General features: G+C 42.4%; 1 protein-coding gene across 9 annotated transcripts in view; it reads left to right on the forward strand.

Annotated features, from left to right (window-relative positions):
• The window catches only part of ZNF827 (zinc finger protein 827), a 186,520-nt gene that overhangs the window by 147,908 nt on the left and 17,832 nt on the right, over positions 1-20,780 (forward strand). For all 9 annotated transcript variants that reach the window (XM_043485114.1, XM_043485107.1, XM_043485124.1 and 6 more), the window contains exon 9: positions 17,358-17,495. In XM_043485114.1, coding sequence (XP_043341049.1) covers positions 17,358-17,495 — 138 coding nt within the window. The remainder of the gene's footprint in view (positions 1-17,357; positions 17,496-20,780) is intronic.

Raw genomic sequence — 20,780 nt, forward strand, 5'->3', positions numbered from 1 at the left:
AACAGACGCAGTCACTCTCTGTAAGCAGCTGATGGTGATTCTAACTGTGTGGTTGAAAGGCTTAGTCTAGGTTTCAGTTTGCTATTAATATTTTGGCTAAACCTTCACTTTGGAAGAGGAAATAGGTTCCACTGGAGACTCATTTCTTACCCATGGCTCCCCGTCAGACCAGTATTTGGGCCTCGGTGTTACTCACTGCTCTGTTCTGCTGAAGATGTTACTGGTTTCCTTAATGGTAGAAACAGTTGTGTGAATTGGGTCTTGACTGGAAAGAGCTTTCCCACTGGCCTTTACGGGTGTTTGGTGTGGGTGTGCTTTTTAAATGAGAAGTGTAGATCTCCAGGACTCTCACCTGGCCCTGTCTCCTGTGAGATGAGATTGTGACCACATTTGCAGCTCAGACAACACCAACAGGACCCTGAGGCAAATCACGTGCAAGAAAAGCAGGCGAGCACTGTTGAAATCGGAATAAGGCAGTGTTCCAGCACGGGGAGCATTTGTGTGTTCCCATGTTAATATTGAATGCAAGACTCTTTGTTTTTGCAGCATTAAGGTTACAAATGTGCACATGCCAAAACTGGGAAGGAGCAGAAAATAAGATTCTCATGGTGACATCTGTTCTCCACCATGTACATGTTCTGTAGTACAGTGTGTGGTTTGAAGACTGATTAGATATGCAAAGCCTTTGGTATGTAGTGTGATTAAGAACCTGAACTTCAGCCTGTTGGGGAGGCAGAGGGATGAGGTGAGGAGGGCACTGAGCCAAGACTGGTTCACTCTCAATCTGGATTTTACTGTCGGATTCTAGGCAGGCAGTTAGCCGGCCCACACCTCAGGTTCTCTGTAATTTAGAAGCAGTAGTGGAAGCGTTCTTCCTAGTCCACCTGCTTCCCAGAAGGTGGGGCCAAGATTCTATGGAGGCTGTCTCCAAAGGATGTTGAATCTCTGTCATCATATTGGGTCGGCCAATAAGTTTGTTTGGGTTTTTCCATAAGATGCAGCAGGAAAAACCCAAGCAAACGTTTTGGCCAACCCAGTAGTTTGAGGTGGTGACTTTCTGTCATGGGTTAGGATGTGGTGCCACTCTGGACAGGCTAGGGCTTCTCAGCCTTATCTGTTTGCAGATGATTCACATTAATTGACACAAGTCGTGCACATTTCCTCTCTTTTGCCTGTAGCTGGTGAAATTTTAATCAAATCAACCAATACTTATTTATTATCTATTGTATTTAAGATCGCTGTCAGAAGAGAGGCTAGGAAAAGATGCTTTCAAAAAGGACCAAGTCAGAATATATGAGAAAAAATACATACCAACCTACAGTAATACAAGGCACATGAGTAAAATACAGTTTGTTTCCAATATGGAGTAGGGTTCTGTCTCCATGTTGCCAAATCTATTATTTGGTTTTTCTCAGTTTTGATTTGTAACTGAAATATTGCATTGATATTTTTGTATTTAATTTGTTTGCTTTTCAATTGGAAAAGTGAAATGGAAGGAAAATATCCTTTTTTTCTTTTAGATTTCTCCTCTTGCTCAGCTACTTTGGAGTTGTATTACTGAGTATTTTCTGTTCCTTAACATATCCTTTACGCTATTGGATGTTTACATTTTGGGTTTGTGAGCTGAAAATCCTCTTCTCTCTCTATCCTTAAATGATTAAGTAGAAGTGGTTTCAAGTTTTCATTTAGTTATTAGGTTGGTGCAAACGTAATTGCAGTTTCAAATTGTGAATTTTAAATCATTATATTGATAACTAGACTCAAACACATCTTTACTAATTGGAACCATTACAGTAAACACATTTTTGCCAACCAGAAATAAGTTTGCTTATTCCTATAGCATAAAAATCAGTGCTTTGGGATTCAACCAACTCTTGGAAAGCATTTTCTTTTTTTTCCCGGTTTTTTTTTTTTTTTTTTACTATTTCATTAACACTTTAAATTGACAAAGAGTATATGCTTAGCTGTATTCAGATTTTTGAAATAAAGATTTAAAAAGTGCACAAATCTTTTAGGATGCAGTGAACACTGCACAATGTATTAACCAACTAGACAACCTAGAGGGTGGTGTAACTATGTATTTAGGAGCACAAGTACAGGGCCAAGCCCTGGAATTGGAGGGAATACCCACCATTTAGGACTGAACAGAGAATTGGTTGCTGACAGGCTCAACCGTCGACTTCAGGTTTGAGAGACAAACTGAGGTAGTCTGTGAGTGTATAAAAACCACTGAATTCAGGACAAGCAGTTACAGGGATGGCCAGAGTCAGTCTGGATTGTGGGGCCAGCCTGAAGTGAGCTAGGGTGGCCAGGGGCTGGAAATGTTGCAACTGAAGTCCAGGATCCGTAAACGGTGAGCAGCCATCTTCTAAACATTGCTTGATTCCAACCCCTAAGATGATCTTCCCAAACAAGGGGAAAACGTTTTCTGGTTGTGGTTGTAGAAGCATTTTCTTGCTGGTTGTGGAAGCATGTTCCCTGCAGAAACTTGTCGAGATGCTCCAAGAAATGGCTTTCAGTTGGCAAGAGGTCAGGTGAATGTGGCAGATGAGGCAAAACTTTGTCATGCAGTGTGTTCACCTTTTGAAGTGTTGGTTGTGGGACATGCAGTTGGGCACTGTTGTGGAGAAGAATTGGGCCCTTTCTGTTGACCAATATTGGCTGCAGGCGTTGCAGTTTCCAGTGCATCTCATTGATTCGTTGAGCATATTTCTTAGATGTAATGGTTTCGCCAGGATTCAGAAAGCTCTAGTGATCAGACAGGCAGCAGATCACCAAACAGTGACCGTAACTTTTTTTTGCTGCAAGTTTGGCTTTGGGACGTGCTTTGAAGCTCCTTCTCAGTTCAACCACTTAGCTGGTCATCACCAGCTGTCTTAAGAAATCCACTTTTCATCATACATCACAATCTGATCAATAAATGGGTTGTTGCTGTCATGTAGAATAAGAGAAGTACAACACTTCAAACCAGTGATTTTTTTGGTCAGCTCATGAGGCACCCACTTATCGAGGCTTTTCACCTTCCCAGTTTGTTCAAATGCCAAATGACTGTGGAATGGTCAATGTTGAGTTCTTTGGCAACTTCTCATGTAGTTGTAAGAGGATCATCAAAGCTGATTGGTCGTTATCAACTTCCGATGGCCCACCACCATGCTCCTCATTTCAAGGCTCTCGTCTCTTTTGTAAAACTTCTTGAACCAACACTACATTGTATGTGTGTTAACATTTCCTATGCCAAATGCATTGTTGATGCTGTGAGTTGTCTTCACTGCTTTATGACCCATTTTGAATTTTAATAAGAAAATCACTCAAATTTACTTTTTGTGTAATGTTATTTTCCTAGTTTAAAATAAATATAAAATAAATAGCAAGTAAAAAGTCAATAGCAAAAAAAACATAAAATGAGAAATGTGCAATAAAATGATGTATAACATAACTGTATTTATTTAAGAATGTATTCCAATATCAAACAGCAAATTTCAACAATGCAAAGCCACAATTACTTTTGCACCAACCTAATATATTAATAATCAGTTCAGTTCAGTTGCTCAGTCGTATCCGACTCTTTGAGACCCCATGAACCGCAGCACACCAGGCTTCCCTGTCCATCACCAACTCCCAGAGCTTACTCAAACTCATGTCCATTGAGTCAGTGATGCCATCAAACCATCTCATCCTCTGTCGTCCCCTTCTCCTCCTGCCCTCAATCCCTCCCAGCATCAGGGTCTTTTCCAAAGAGTCAGCTCTTTGCATCAGGTGGCCAAAGTACTGGAGTTTCAGCTTCAGCATCAGTCCTTCCAATGAACACCCAGGACTGATCTCCTTCAGGATGGACTGGTTGGATCTCCTTGCAGTCCAAGGGACTCTCAAGAGTCTTCTCCAACACCACAGTTCAAAAGCGTCAATTCTTCGGTGCTCAGCTTTCTTTATAGTCCAACTCTCACATCCATACATGACCACTGGAAAAACCATAGCCTTAACTAGACGGACCTTTGTTGACAAAGTAATGTCTCTGCTTTTTAATATGCTGTCTAGGTTGGTCATAACTTTCCTTCCAAGGAGCAAGCGTCTTTTAATTTCATGGCTGCAATCACCATCTGCAGTGATTTTGGAGCCCCCAAAAATAAAGTCAGCCACTGTTTCCACTGTTTCCCCATCTATTTGCCATGAAGTGATGGAACCGGATGCCATGATCTTAGTTTTCTGAATATTAAGCTTTAAGCCAACTTTTTCACTCTCCTCCTTTACTTTCATCAAGAGGCTCTTTAGTTCTTCTTCACTTTCTGCCATAAGGGTGGTGTCATCTCCATATCTGAGGTTATTGATATTTCTCCCAGCAGTCTTGATTCCTGCTTGTGCTTCCTCCAGCCCAGTGTTTCTCATGATGTATTTTGCATATAAGTTAAATAAGCAGGGTGACAATATACAGACTTGATGTACTCCTTTTCCTGTTTGGAACCAGTCTGTTGTTCCATGTCCAGTTCTAACTGTTGCTTCCTGACCTGCATATTAATAATAGTAACGCCCTAACTTTCAAATGGGCTTCCCTGGTGGCTCTGCTGGTAAAGAATCTGCCTACAATGTGGGAGACCTGGGTTCAATCCCTGGATTGAGAAGATCCTCTGGAGGAGGGAACAGCTACCCATTCCAGTGTTCTGGCCTGAAGAATTCCATGGACTGTATAGTCCATGGGGTTGCAAAGATGCAAGTCCAATTCTTCAGATACCTTATGGATAAAATATGTGTTTGGCAAAGGATTAAATTTATATTAAACCTTCCACGCTGTAGCTGCATTCTGTTCTTTAACAGGGATGTTTGTGTCTAAGGCAGCTGGATAAGGTTGTACTTTCATCTGAAACCGTAAAATGCAGTGACACTTGCCATCTAGGAAAGAGAAAAATTAAATACATGACTTTGGCTTCCTTAGAACCCACTAAGTCAAGGTCATCAGCTCTCAGCCTTTTTCTGCTTTGAAGCAGAGATTAAAGATCCTTCACAAAACCAGGGTGGTACCTGATGAACATGCTGAATGTTAATGTGCAGTATAAGGGAAGCCAGGGCACGTACTCTCCAGACTAGGGGTCCTGGGTTCAGACCTTAGCTCCACCTCTTACCAACTGTGTGAGAATGGGCTGATGCCTTAAGTATCCTGAGCTTTGATTTTTTTTTTCTTTTTTTCATCCATACAGTGAGGATATGTCTTCCCAGGTGGTGCTAGTGGTAAAGAACCCACCTGCCAAATGTAGGAGACATAGAGATACAGGTTCACTTTCTGGATCAGGAAGATCCCCTAGAGGAGGGTATGGCAACCCACTCCAGTATTCTTGCCTGGAGAATCCCACGGACAGAGGAACCTAGTGGGCTACAGTCCATAGGATCGCAAAGAGTTGGACACAACTGAAGTGACTGAACATGCATCACACACAATGAGGATAGCAGTGAGAACAACCCTAACATGTTGCCTTGAGGATTAAATGATATAATGTAAATAAGAGATTTAGCCATAGTGCCTGGAAGAACATCAATGCTCTGTGTTTTGTCTGCTTGGTCGCTCAGTTGTGTCTGACCCTTTGCAACCCCATGACTGTAGCCTGCCAGGCTCCTCTGTCCATGACATGTTTCAGGCAAGAAATACTGGAGTGGGTTGCCATTTTCTATTCCAGGAGATCTGCCCAACCCAGGGATCAAACCCTTATTTCTTGGATCTCCCACATTGGCAGGTGGATTCTTTACCACTGCTCCACCTGGGAAGCCCAACATAAGTGCTAAGTAAATCTTAACTAGTTGTATTTATTGTTCCTCTTTCATGCATGCATGGGTGCTCAGTCGCTTCAGTCATGTCTGTCTCTTTGTGACCCCATAACTGTAGCCTACTAGGCTCCTCTGTCCATGGGGATTCTCCAGGCAAAAATACTGGAGTGGGTTGCTATGCCCTCCTCCAGGGGATCTTCCCAACCCAGGGATCGAACCTGTATCTCTATGTCTCCTGCACTGGCAGGTGGGTTCTTTACCGCTAGCACCACCTGGGAAGCCCAGTTCCTCTTTCAGCTACATCTAAATCCACAGCTTTTTCCTTCATTAAAGGCCATGAATAAATTATTGACAATGATATTATTGTGGAGATATCCTGTTTTATTTTATTTAAAAATAAAATGTTTGCCAATGGTGTTACTTATTATTATTGGTAACACATTGTCAATGCTGCCAATCATTTTTACATACTTTCATAGGAAAATACTATTCATAGAGGTACTTCCCAATCCCATGTTGGTAAGCCCTACCTGGAGAAAAGTAATTAAAGAAACCAACAAACAGAAATCTTCATCACATAAAAACATATAACTTTGCTTAATCAAATAGATAGTATTTCTGGTCCAGGAGAAAAATATTTGTGATGAGTGTTGCCTTCAAATGTTAAATCTACCATCATTTAACACAAATCATATAATGTGCTAAAACTCAAGGTCAAGAGAAAGACAAACTGAAGAGTTACATTTTCTGTTAATACAGAATTCAATAGATTAGGAGCAGAGAGCAAAGAAGACTGAAAATTTGAAACTGGATGTGGTCACACTAGAATACTGCAGTGTCTGGGAACTGATAAGGGCTTTAAGGAAATTTAGAAATCTTTAAAGGAATGGATGATATGATCAAGACTTGTCCATAAGAAAAGAGAACTAGAATAATTGAGACAACCAGCGGATTCCAGTCTCAGTGAAGGGAATGACAGAATACCTAGGGGCTTACTTGAATAATATTTGGAAATGACTGTGACTTGAATTTAAAAAGAAACATTAAATATTTTTAAAATGCTCTATAGGCATGATACATAGCACATCATATAATATTAGCAGTAAATGAACATGCTTCTTGGCCTTTTGGGTACGATCACATGTAGAAGTAAATGAACATTAAATTCCTTAGTGTTGTAGAACTTATTTTAGGAAGTCTAAAATATTTAGAATTTTCACATTTTAGAGTATTATAGAAAGTTTAAATTTTTTAACAATGGTGATCTGCTTTTAGTTTATTCATTCCCTCCCTTATTCAATAAATAAATGTGGAACACCAAGTTCAGCAATATACAAGGGGGAAAAGAGATGATTCTCCCATTTGCCCTAGCAATGGTAATGTTATCCCTCAGGATATTCTCATATGTGCCCACACTTCATGATAATCTGTAGAAGAAAACTATTTTAGATATAAAGATTCACCATCACCTAATATAGTCATGGGGTAGCACCACACTTGAATGCCTGTTCCTTTTCTAAGAAAAGTTGAAAGAACAGTCATTGTAGGATCTTATTCTGGGGCCAGTGAAAACTGACCTGAAAGGATTTAATTAAAATTTACATAATTGATGCTCATATTTTTGATACCCAGCAACCTATCAGCAGTAAAGACCTAGAAGGACACCCAGGAGAATTCAGGCAAGAGAAAGAAGACGGGGGCTCCAGATTTCACCACTCTCTCTCTGTCTGGGTCCTGGGGTCAGTATTTGGGTTGCCCCAACAAACCCCCCTTTAAATTTACGCTATCCTGATGCTTCTTCTTTATGGCTGGTAAATTTAGGAAAATTTAAATTCAAACAAATCGGGATTGTAGCAGATAGATTTGTCTGCGGTGAAATAAATCAGAACCTTTGAATTTTCTTCACTGATCTAGTATAATTATGTAATCTAATGAGTGGTTGGGGGTTTGGGCTTTGGAGCCATATAGACTTGGGTTTGGGCTAGGCTGTCACTTACCAGCTGGGAGAACTTGAATTCATTGTTCAACCTCCCTGAGCCTGATACTCCTTTTTTTGTAAAATGGGAATGGTAACAGTAGTGTCTCACCATAGTGCTGTTATAAGTTCCTATATAATATGTGTACATGCATGGTACAGTGCCCGGCACAGTGGTAAATCCGCCATACACGAAACCTATGGCTTTAATTATGCGTTATCTTCTGAATGGACTTTTTTTTATTGTAGTATCTTTGCTCTACAACGTTGTGTTGATTTCTGCTCTACGACAAAGTGAATCAGCTATAAGTATACATGCATGCCCCCCCTGTTGGACCTCCCTTCCACCCCCACCCCTCCCCTCTAGGTCACCACAGACCACTGAGCTGAGCAGCCTATGCTACGTAGCAGGTTCTAATATACTTTTAAGAAACTCTGACGCTGTTTTGCATAATGAAGATAAGCTGCCCAAAGAGGATGAATCTCATTGACCAGAATCATGTTTTAGGGCTACACCCTAACAGCAGTGGAAGCTGGGAAGGGAAATGCATGTTGTTGTTTTTTTTAACGAGGCACAGTGCTCCCCTAAAGAAAAAGATTGTAGCTCTGTTAGCTATTGAGTAAGCAATGAGCAGTGTCTGCCACAGACACAAGAATGACAGCTCCCAGGCCTGATGGTTTTCTAACAAAGATTTGTGAATGTTCTCAACATTGGGACGTTCTGAGGGCATTTGCTAAGACTTCAAATCTTATCATCATCATTAAGAAGAGAAGGATTCACTGGTCTGTGTAACTGGCAAGAATAATAACCAGAGCCCCTTGGCTGTCTCTCCTGTATCAATATTGTCAGTTCGCTTCCATGTTGCAATATAAAATTTGGTTGCCATTTAGTTCACCTGTTATGATCTTGGGGGTATGATGGTCTCATCTATTCAGTAAGCATTTATAGAGTGTCCACTGATCTTGGAAATACAAGTAGAGGAAAAATGTAGAAGCAACATCCAAATTCCTACAAATTCCTAATGGATTGATTGATGAGGTGAAGTTATATAGAGATGAGGGCTCCTGAACTGAACTGAATTTTGAAATGAGCCCCAAGAAAGATCAAGACCATGAACACTTTTATACCTAAAAAATCTCCGCCCGGTATTTTTAATCAAGCACAGATTGACTCTTGCTAAATTCTGCTAGCTTAGCTATTCCTTGATCTGACATCTTGACCAGTGGAAAATCCCTTACTTTGGGAAAGTATTTGGAATCATCTTTAAAATGGAATTTGGTGGCACCAAGACCTACAGAGAGGTGGTTGTAGGGAACCTAATAGATCTGTTCAGTTCAGTTGCTCAGTCGTGTCCGACTCTTTGCGATCCCATGGGCTGCAGCACGCCAGGCTTCCCTGTCCCTCACCAACTCCCGGAACTTACTCAAACTCATGTCCGTCGAGCCCATGACGCCATCCAGCCATCTCATCCTCTGTCGTCCCCTTCTCCTCCTGCCTTCAATCTTTCCCAGCATTAGGGTCTTTTCCAAGGAGTCGGTTCTTCGCATCAGATGGCCAAAGTTTGGAGTTTCAGCTTCAGCATCAGTCCTTCCAGTGAATATTCAGGACTGATTTCCTTTAGGATTTACTGGTTGGATCTCCTTGCCATCCAAGGGACTCTCAAGAGTCTTCTCCAATACCACAAAAGCATCAATTGTTTGGCACTCAGCTTTCTTTTTAGTCCAACTCTCACATCCATACATGACTACTGGAAAAACCGTAGCTTTGACTACATGGACCTTTATCAGCAAAGTAATGTCTCTGCTTTATAAAAGCTGTCTAGGTTGGTCATAGCTTTTCTTCCAAGGAGCAAGCGTCTTTTAATTCCATGGCTGCAGTTACTATCTGCAGTGATTTGGGAGCCCCAAAAAAATAATGATCTGTTAGGACCTGCCAGATTACCCTAAGTTGCAGTGACCCTTACAAGAAATTTGTCAAGGATATAGACCTGCGAACACCGTAGCAGAGATGCTGCCTCTGTGCATGGTGTAAGTCACTTCAGTCGTGTCCAGCTCTTTGTGGCCCTGTGGACAGTGGCCCTGCAAAGATATTGACCCCCAAAGAGTCCTAAAGCATGACTGGCTCTCCTTAATTCACAAGCAACCCTCAGAAGGCAGCAGCTTGTCTTAAGCCCATGAAACCAAAGGACAGAACCGGCAGGGAAAGGACTTACCAGATAAACCACGTGCCCTGCCTGGAAGTGACCGGGTAGGTTTTAACCTATAGAAGAGAATGGACTCTAAATGCCAAGGGTTTCAGAAGTTCATTTGAGAGATGCCTCGCAACTCTCCGGGCTTGATGATGAAAGAAAGACTCAGAGTACCATCTGTCACCACGGAAAACCCAAGGGGCCCCAGAGCCTCTTCCACATTGAACAGCTGATGCGGATTTAGTCAATCTGGACAGTTATTTATGCGTTGAGGTCACACTTTGGCCAATCTTTTGCTTACGCCTTTAACCAAATAAAGCCTTCTCTCTCCACATGTCTCTTGCCAAAGTCAGGTTGAGAGATGGTTCTTTGAGAGGATTATTTTGGCAGGAGATCCGGGGATCCTCTCACACAAACACAGTAACAAAGCCTGATGATACACCAGTCAGGGAGCTAAATGATGTGAAAGCTGAAAAGCAAACTCAAGTCCTTTCCTTTGCCCCTCTCATTCTTTGAGAGGTTTTGTTTGTTTAACAAAAATGTTCCCCAAAAGTCAATGAAAGGCCCAAAGGGAAGTCAGTTTACCTCCGAGGGGCTTGGCTTTTAGTTTTCCCATTTGATCTTCCTCTTGTTCTTTCTTTGTTCTGCTTTGTGACATACTGGTCTCTAACTTCTCTGTGGCTGGGAATATTCTAGGCTGACACCGTCAAAAAGAGAGATTGGCATACAGACATACAAAGTCGAAACCTAGTGAGAACCTGCTATGGAGCGTGGGTTAGCACATCTACTCAATGCTCTGTGGTGACCTAACGGGAAGGAAGCCCACAAAAGGGGGGGGGGTGTATGTATGCATGTGACTGACTCACTTTGCTGGACAGCAGAAACAAATGCAACGTTGTAAAGCAACTATATTCCAATTTAAAAAAAAGAGAGAGAGGTGGAAATACATCCTAGTGTCTGTGAATTGTTGCTAAATTACATATGTCCACTTGTAACCAAGAATTTAAACCCTGAGCCAAAGCACAGGAGGAGAAAGAAAAATCCCTTCTTGTTAGTTGTAAACATCGTCTGTGATTCCACGTGGCTTGCAGGAGCTTCAGTGAGGCCCAGTCTGGTCACTCCTCTCTCAGAGTCACTGGCCAGGTACCTGAGCAATTACTTCAGTCCTCTGGGCCTCGGTTTCCTTATATGTAAGAAGAGAGAATTGAATAGAATGATCCTGAGCCTTAGGTATGCTGGAAACCTTGATTCTATTATCCAAACCTGTACTGTTCTGAGGTGCAGTGAGATGGAAGAGGCCCTGGAATTTTATGCTTCGTTTCATCCTCCTGGAAATGAAAGAGTTGGATTCAAAGAAAGCCGAGTCCTCTACTGGATCCAATGTTCTGTCACACAGAGTTTGATGAAGCTCCCTCCCAATCTGTACCAGATGGGTTTATCACATGGAAATTTTTGGAGAAATACTTGATGGACCTGTGCGTCAAATGAGACCAGTGCCCTCGGATCACTGGATCACAAGAGGCGAGTTTGGCATCCTGTCTCTTGGCTGTTGAGCCTCATCATTATGAATGAGGGTTCTCAGTTCACCACAAAGGGGAGGAGCTAAGAGCCTTGTACTGGGACTGCTAAGATGGGGTGACTCTCCAAATACCCTCTTTCTATATTCTGAACCACACTGTAAGAGATAAAAAGTGCTTACTCCTGCATACCTAGTTATTGCTTCACTTAAAACAAAAATGTATTTAAGAAAGAGGGAAAGATCCAAATGATATTCAAAGCGAATATCATGGGTGGAAAAATAGAGTGGAAAACATCTACTCAAATAGTACCAAGTAGCCAGGAATTTATGGGAACAATTTATGGATATCTCAGGAACCAGAGTATAAGAGGATAAAGGGAAATAAAATGCTTTGTAGGAGAGAGAATCCTCTGAGACGCTGTATTAAAAAGTATCAGTTCCATTCAGTCGCTCAGTCCTGTCCAACTCTTTGCAACCCCATGGACTGCAGCACACCAGGCTTAATCATTAACTAAGTATTTTGCTATAAAGGAAATGAAGAAAATTATCCACAGCTTCTTAAAATAATGAAACAAATATTAAGGGATGTGGAAATAAGAGCAAGTTTTTAAAAACAATACCTGTATCCCAAATTTTGCACTGATTACAAAGCAGTTAGTGTTATGTGAATTTTTCCGTTATGTGTTATGCTTCAATTAAAAGTTTTTAAAAGCAAATTTCTTAATTTAAAAAGTTTTTTTTTTTTTTGAGGAGAACAAAAGATAATTAAGATGGAAATATGCTCAGCTGGCTGTACACTTAACTGCTGTTTACAGTGAATATGGAGAGTTCTTCACGGGATACGGGAATTTTGGAATACAGCTTGTCAAAGGCAGACCTAACTTCCAAAGTCCTCAATTAAAGAGTAATCATGGGAGGAGTCTCAATTAAGAGCATCATAAGTAAAAGAAAACCCAACTGACAGTGGCTGAAACAAATAGTGGTTTATTTTCCTTATCTAAAAAGTAAGTCCCGAGTGGGTGGTTTTAGCCATTTATTCAGCTACTGGAAGATGCCATCCAGGACCCAGACATTTTTCATCTTTCCCTTTCAACATACTTAACACGTTGGCTTTCACCTCAGGCCTCAAAATGACTGCCGTAATCCCAGGCATTGTCTCTGTGTTCAAGGAAAGAAAAAGAAGAGGGCCAACACCAAGTATATCTTTCTCTTTATCAGGAAAGCAAAAGCCTTTTTATTGGTCATAACTTTAGCACATGACTACCCCAGCTGCCTCTACAGTGGGAATTAGACAGGGAGAGGAAAGTTGAGAGTGACTGTTGGGTTAACCAAAAAACAGTGTCTGCCAGAGAATGTGTCTTGAAGAGAATAATCCTGTGGCTTGTTATTGGGAAGAAGTAAGGACAGAGGCCCTCTGGGGATATGGCTCAGGACTGGAAACATTTCTAATAAAAATCATTAAATCATGGTTCTCGGGTTGAGTTAAAACACCATTCAGAAAGCAAGTAGCCTTATTTTTTACCCTGAATTGGCCATTAGCTTTAACTAATGCTATTTCCAAGCCTCAGTCTTTCACAGTATAAAATAAGAATAATGTTTATTCCCTGCCAAACTCGGGTCCTCTCATTCAGTCATTCACTTCTTCAACAACTGTCTACACCCACCTGCTATATATCAGGTCTGTGCCCATGCCCAGGAAGCATAAATAAATCCTCCAGAACCCCCTCCCTCAATGACTCACCTTCTAATAGGGAGGGGAAGCCGGAGAACATAATTACTGAACACTGTCACATGTCAAACTCACTGGGTGCTCTATATTAAAAAGATACATATAATATATTAATAGAAGATAGGTAAACATGATATAACAGGTAAGGTGGTGCAATAGCGTATTCAATAAAAGTGCTTTGGGACAGAGAAGGGAAAAGGACACATTAGCTGGGGAACTGGCAAAGGCTTGACCAAGGAGATTCTGTCTGAGACAGGGCTTGAAAATGAGCTGGAGTCTGTGTGCGGAAGAGGTGCCACAGGTGGGGAGTCGCTTCTGGTGGAGGCACAGTTGATTCAAAAGCGTTGAAGGCTCCAGAGGGACTAGCTTGTTTCCGAAAGGCAAGTCTCTCACTCCACTGAGCCTTTGGGAAGCAAAGTGGGGAGATGGTTGGAGTCAGTGTGTGGACGATCTTAGGAGCCCTGTGCAGGAGGAGTTTGGCCTGCACGGGGAACAGAAGACGAGATATGACCTGCCTTGTGCCTCAGAAAGGTCATCTGGGAACCTCCAGGAGGGGCTGGTGGAATGGGACCCGCGAGTCTGTTTAGGAGGCTTTGGCAGTGTTCCTGGTGAGAGACATGACTCAGTTAAGCAGTAGCCAGGCCAGTTCATTCGGTTTCCGGGGAAGGAGATGATGGAGCACAGTACCTGTGACTATGAATCGAGCTGAAAGATGCACACGCTGGGGGCACGTGCCACTTGTCCCCACAGTGATTTTCTTAATGTAGGGCTACAGTCTGTATTACTTAATGCAAAGAAATTAGTATAGGCCTCCACATCCATTTTTATAAATATTTATCTATAGGGTTCACACTTTAAGTAGTTTATAGTATCTTTGGTAACTTTTGATCCTCAAGAGCTGCAGGCAGTGCTCGGATCTCTTCCAGAACGTGTCCTGGAGAGCTGGCGGTCCCAGCTGCGAGGCCTCCATGGTGCTGGAACCAGCCCTGCTTCCAGAAGGCAGACAGTGGTCCTAAAGCGTGGCCTTGCAGGGCATCCGTCACATTCAGCTATCGCTCTCCAACCAGACGGGCAGCTTTTGGTGACCAATTGGATGTGTTAAAAGACAGAGAGAGGGAGGGAGGGAGGGATCAAAACAGATTCTGAGGTCATTCTCACGGCAGGCAGGTGATACCATCCCCAGGAAACGTGGAAGACCCTGGCATCCCTTGGGCTCCATTTCAGCTCAGGGGAAAGAAGAGCAAGTACTTTGATTTCAGTACTTGTTTGGGCAAAGTTCTAATTCCCCTCTTGCCCCTGCACCTCCATCCCCAGCCTCACCCCAGTCTGATTTCAAGGCCATGTTCTGGGATGAGGCTGCGATGGCCTGGTTCCCTTGCTCCTGCATGTGAAATGACAATGGGTGCCCAAAGCAAACGCAGATAGCAAGGAGGGAGAGGAGCTGGTCCCTGGACAGGGCTTGAGGCCCAGGCCGGGGCCACGGGGGGTGGAGGGGGGGCCACTGACCAGGGCTGGACACCCCCACCCTGCCTCACCGTGTCTGCAGACAGTCCTTCTGCTTCCCCATAGCATAGCCTTCGTGGTTCTAACCTTTTTCTAGACCAGTGGAGGCAATTGGACTTTTCATGATGCTTCAACTTCTCAAGCACATGACTGATCCTTGAAAGAGTTACTAAGAGACTTCTCTCTTTATAATTGCATCTGCTTGTTTGGTCTGTGACCCAATTAGTTCATTCTTGTTGGGAGTGTATTGGAAGACCCTGTACCCTCTTGATCTCTCCTTATAATTATTACTGTCATCCTCCTTTGAAGCCTGTTGTGATTACACACTTCAAACGAGCTACCGAAATGCCCTCTCATGCCATGTGTAGAAATGCTCACAGCTCGGTCTCAAGGACAGCCATCCGAGAGTGGGTCTTGTCCTCACATATCAGAGCCCCTTTGCGCTTTCTTTCCTCCACAACTCCACCTCTTCCCCTGCAGAGGTTTGTAGTCACACATTCCTACTCTAATAAGAAGACTCGATCTTGTCTCTGAGGCCCGAAGAGCTACGTTTAACAAACACGGATCAATCAATACATGGGCCTTATCAGTGTTAGGATTACTGGCAGCAAACATTTTTGCAGTTTCACCATCAGTCCCCCACCCCTTCCAAACATACATTTGTGTTTGCTTCTTCTTTCCTGAGATTACACTATCTGGCAAGCCTGAATTCAAATGAAAATTGATCCAGTTGACTCACCCAAATGCAGGTGGAAGCCTGTATTTGTATTTGGGAAGCAGTTTTCACCAAACTGGGGGAAATCAAGTTCTTTGTTCTGATGTTTGTCTCTGCCCGGTGGTCTGAATGTTTTCATCTGCTTGATTTGATGGAAAGTTCCTTCCACCATTTAATTATGGCCACATGGTATCTGGTTGTACAAGCACCACCGTGCTGTAGGAACATTCACAGTAATTTACTGAGATAAAGGACAAGATACTGACTCAGTGAATTATCTGTCTTGCTCTTCAGGGTGAGGCTGAAAGCCGTAGTGGGCCCAGACATGTGTCCTCATGAAGGTGTCCCCTTCCCTCTTTTTGGTACTCTTGTCACCTCTCTCCTTATCTTACTGTTGAAGGAATGTTTATGGAGTCCTTAAGTTCAGTGAGAAGCGATATGGAGCTTCCCTGGCAGCTCATTGGTAAAGAATCCATGTGCAGTGCAGGAGAGGTGGGTTTGATCCCCGGCTCAGGAAGATCTCCTGGATAAGGAAATGGAAACCCACTCCAGTATTCTTGACTGGAGAATCCCACGGCCAGAGGAGAGATGAGGAAATTAAAGGTAACACCATGGATGATGATGAGAAAATAAACCTTTTTTAAGATGTCAAAAGAAGATATTAAGGTCCACGCAGGTGATTTGTGGCTCTGAATTACTTACAGGTGACTTGTGGCTCTCATTTTCCCAAGCATCGTGAGACTTTTGGGGAATTTCTGGTTGTATACTCTTCCATGAGGGCATTTTATGTGGAGTAGAGTCTGACTCCACTCAGGCTGCTGTAACAAAATACCATAGACTGGGTAGCTTATAAACATAAAGATGTACCGCACACAGGCCTGGAGGCTGGAAGCCCCAGAGCAGGATGCCCGCGTGGGCAGGCAGGGGCCTTCTTCTAGGACACAGACTGCCTATGTCCTGCTGAGTCCTCACAGAGCAAAGGGGCAGAGAACCCTGCGGGGCCTCTTTTTTAAGGACACTAATCCCACTCGTGAGAATGTACCCTCATGACCTAATCACCTTCCAGGGACCCACCTCTAAAACTCCACCACTTTGAGCATTAGGGTTTCAGTGTATGAATTTGCGGGGACTCATACATTCAGACCATAGTGAGCAATACACAGTTGTCATCCTTGAGTCTGTGTACCACTGGTTCCTCATTAAGGATTTTGCACAACCCAGAACATAGGGCAAAACGTTTTGTGCATAAAGGACAATGAAAGTGTAATCCTTTCAAGAGATGGAACCATCTGTTTCTACATCAGAATCTGAGCTTTGGCATTCTTGATTTACTGTCTGGTGGCAAGAGTCTGCAGGCTTCCCAGATGGCGCTAGTGGTAAAGAACTCACCTGCCAATGCAGGAGACGCAGGTTCAGTCTCTGGGTCGGGAAGATCCCCTGGAGGAGGAAATGACAACCCACTCCAGTATTCTTGCCTGGAGAATCCTATGGACAGAGGAGGCTGGCAGACTACAGTCCATGGAGTTGCAAAGATTTAGACATGACTGAAGTGAGTTAGCACACACACACAGGCAAGAGTCTGCACTTCTGGAATTTTAACATGCAACTCAACCACTCACCCATTCTGCACCTTTTATAGAGTCCCTGCTGTATCTGGGGCAGAGTGCTAAGCCATGTTGTCATCCTGCTGAAGGGTTGGGTCCACAGACCTTTAGTGAGGAAGGAGAGAAACCATGGGAGCTTGACTAAAATTGGGATCCATTTCCCACCACAGTTTTCAAGAATGGCCTTCTTAGAGACAGGAGATAAGCATGAAGACCAGAGGTTACTTGTAGTTTACCAGCCACCTTCTTTAGAAGGAAGCCTTGGCTTAAGTTGAATGTTGAATGTTGAACATTAACTTGAATGTTGACCAAGCTGAAACGTGCTTCCATTGCCTTGTTTATTCCTCACACTGCTTTGTTCTTTTGGCCCAGAAACAGAAAAGATAGTCCTCGAGGCAGGAAACGGGTTGCCCTCCTGGAAGTTCAACGACCAGCTCTTCCCCTGCGACGTGTGTGGGAAAGTATTTGGCCGACAGCAGACGTTGTCCCGACACCTGTCTCTGCACACAGGTGAGTCGGGGCCTTCCCCCTCTGGACCACTGGCTTCTTCATGATCAAGAATCTGTGTTTCTGAACTTCCCTGGCAGTCCAGTAGTTAAGACTCCGTGCTCCCAATCCTGGGGGTATAGGTTCAATCCCTGGTCAGGGAACTAGGGTCCCACATGCCACTTGGTGTGGACAAAAAAAAAAAAAAAATTAATTAAACCAGGAAGTGGTATAAATGTTTTTATCCTGACCTTTTCAAGACATTTTACCTGGCATGTTCAAATAAGGCTCTGGAAAGAGTTTTTTATTTGTACTGAAAGGATCTGTTGCATTCAAGGAGGATTGATGAGAAAAGATTCACATTTAGGTGTGTTCAGGGGAAATTCCTCAACTCTAAGGAGTTTATTGCTCTCATCTTGAACGCATAGGGGGTGGGTGACTGCACTCTATCTTATTGGATTCATCTCATTGTGGTAGGTGGGAGGAAGGGGAAAGAGCACCTTGGTGGAGAAATAGTGTCTGTCTTTATTTATGTATAGTAAGAGAATTATGGTTGATTCTGAGTATTGGGAAGTGGAAACCCCAATAAATAGTAACTTCATCAATGCAACAATAATAAGCTAGGGCAAAAAGAAGTGAGGTAAAATCAATATTAAACAAAAAGCAAGATGGAAATAAGAAAATGAAGTGTTTGAATTTTTACACTGAAGATCAGCCTTGTTGAAAAATTCAGATGTGTCTTATTTAAAGCAAACAGAAAATGATAAAATAAAAGTTTTATATGTCACACAAAACAAAAAAGCAAGACAGTATTAGTATAACAAGATTAATTTTCTCTTTATATATCTATTTTTTAATATTTTTAATCTTTTAAACCAGTAAAGACTAAATTTAGTCATATACTTAGCCACAAAGAAAACTTTCACTTGTTCAAAAAAGTAGAACTTCTGTGTGCCACATTCTCTGAATATACTTCAATGAAATTTAAAATAACCAAGCGTCCATAAAATGTCCTACCTAATCGGATCAAAGGAAATGAAGAAAATCACAAATTCCAGACATCTAGGAGGAATGAAAGGAGAACATTCATACCTAAACCTGGAACAAACAGCTGCAGCTCTGGTCTGAGGAACCTTTATGGACTTAAATGTTTTAATTAGAAGGGAAGAAAAACAAAAATAAAGTAACTTAGCACTCATCGTAAAGAATTAGTAAAAGAACAAATTCTAGGAAGAAGATCATAAATGGATAAATCCCTTTAAGTCTGTTTAAGAAAAACAAAGGAGGCAGAAGTATTCAAAATGAGTAATGAAAAGGGAAGCCTAATTCTTCTCTTATACATTTACAGTTCTTACAAAATATTCCCCCCATGTTGTACAATGCATCTTTGAGTCTATCTTACACCAGTAGCTTGTACCTCCCACTTCCCCGCCCCTAATTTCCCCTCCGCTCCAGTAGTAACCACTGGTTTGTTCTCTAAATCTGTGTCTGCTTCTTTGTTTGTTAAACTACTAGTTTGCTTTATTTTTTAGATTTCGCATATAATTGATACTATACAATATTTGTCTTTGTCTGGCTTATTTCACTTAACAGAATACCCTCCAAGTCCATCTATGTTGCTGCAAGTAACAAAATTTCATTTATTTTTATGGCGGAGTAATATTTCTTTAGAGGTTCCTTGGTGACTCAGTGGTAAAGAATCTGCCTGCAGTGCCGGAGACGCAGGTTCAATCCCTGGGTCGGGAAGATCCCCTGGAGGAAAGCATGGCAACCCACGCCAGTATTCTTGCCTGGAGAATTCCATGGACAGAGGAGCCTGGCAGGCTACAGTCCATGGGGTCGCAAAGAGTCACACACAACTGAAGTGACTTAGCATGCATTGTGCAATATTTCATTGATGTAGCTACCACATCTTCCTTATCCATTCATCTATTAATGGACATTTATGTTGGGAAGCCTGATTTCTAACACAGATGTTATTAAAGAATTACTGGAAAATAAAGGCAACTCAGTGGCAAAAAAAAAAAGCTGAAAATTTTAAATGACATAGGTAATTTAAGCAAAATTTCCAAAATTCACCGAAGCTGGTGGGGAGAAACTTGGACTGTAGTCTACCAGGCTCCTCTGTCCATGGGATTCTCTAGGCAAAAATACTGGAGTGGGTTGCCATGCCCTCCTCAAATTCCCAAAGGGGAATTTGGAAAGATGAGGAGACAATATTAACACAAAGTATCAGGTCCAGAAACTTTTCCAGCAGGGTTCTTTTTTAACCTGTCAAGACTAGAAAGTTCTGACATTGTTAAACTACTCCAAATGACAGAAAAAGATAATGACTTACCTGGTGGTCCAGTGGTTAAGACTCCATGCTTCCACTGCAGGAGGTGAGGGTTTGATCCCTGGTTGGGGAACTAGGAGCCCACATTCCACAGGGGCACGGCCGAGAAAAAGGAAAAAGAGAAAGAAAGCTCAACGGTTAACTTTATGGAGAAATTGTAACCTTACTACCAAACCTTAACAATCTTAATATCAAAGCTTAACAACCTCGCTTATTAATTAGAAATGCCAAAATTCTAAAGAAAAGACTATTCTCTCTACATTGTAGGGCTCCTCCCCAGCTCTACCTGAGCCCAGGCCACCAGCCCCTCAGATGTTGGGGGCCACTTATAATAATAATGATGCCTTAAATTTTGTGGCAGAAAAACTTTTTTTTGCACTCTACCCTATGATGTAGATAAGACAGACAGGTATTTTCTTTAAGGCAAGCCCAGTATTACAAAGTCAGAACTAAGGACAGAAAAGGAAGTTGTCCTTTTCATCCTCTGCTGCCGTCTGTCATCTTTAGCGGCACCTAAAAGCAAAGCCGGCTCCTTTTCCTTGAATTTACTTGATTAGTCAAATGAATTCAGAATGCCACTATGAAAATGGCCCTAAAACATTGTCAGTTTTATGAAAGAGATTCTATTAAGACATATAATTAAAGTTTTTTATTTTATTTATGTACCATGAAAATTTCCAATTCAATTATTTCATCTGATTCATTTTTTTCCCCCTTTAATTTTCTTCGGGTTCATTTCTTGACTGACCCAGGCCTGGAGCTTAGGGAAAATGATGGTGTGTCTCTTACACACCAGCCCTGAGACGGCTGATTCACATGCCCTTCCTCAGCTCAGCACCCACCCTGGACCTACACACCTGGGAGCTTGGACACACACACACACATACAGTATTCTTGTAGCCTGCACGCGGCTCCCGTCATCAGGAAGAGGGGCCTGTGGGTATCCAAAAAAAGCAGATGGTCCAGTCGCCCTG

This window comes from Cervus canadensis, chromosome 1, assembly GCF_019320065.1.
Source record: "Cervus canadensis isolate Bull #8, Minnesota chromosome 1, ASM1932006v1, whole genome shotgun sequence".
Classification (NCBI taxonomy): domain Eukaryota; kingdom Metazoa; phylum Chordata; class Mammalia; order Artiodactyla; family Cervidae; genus Cervus; species Cervus canadensis.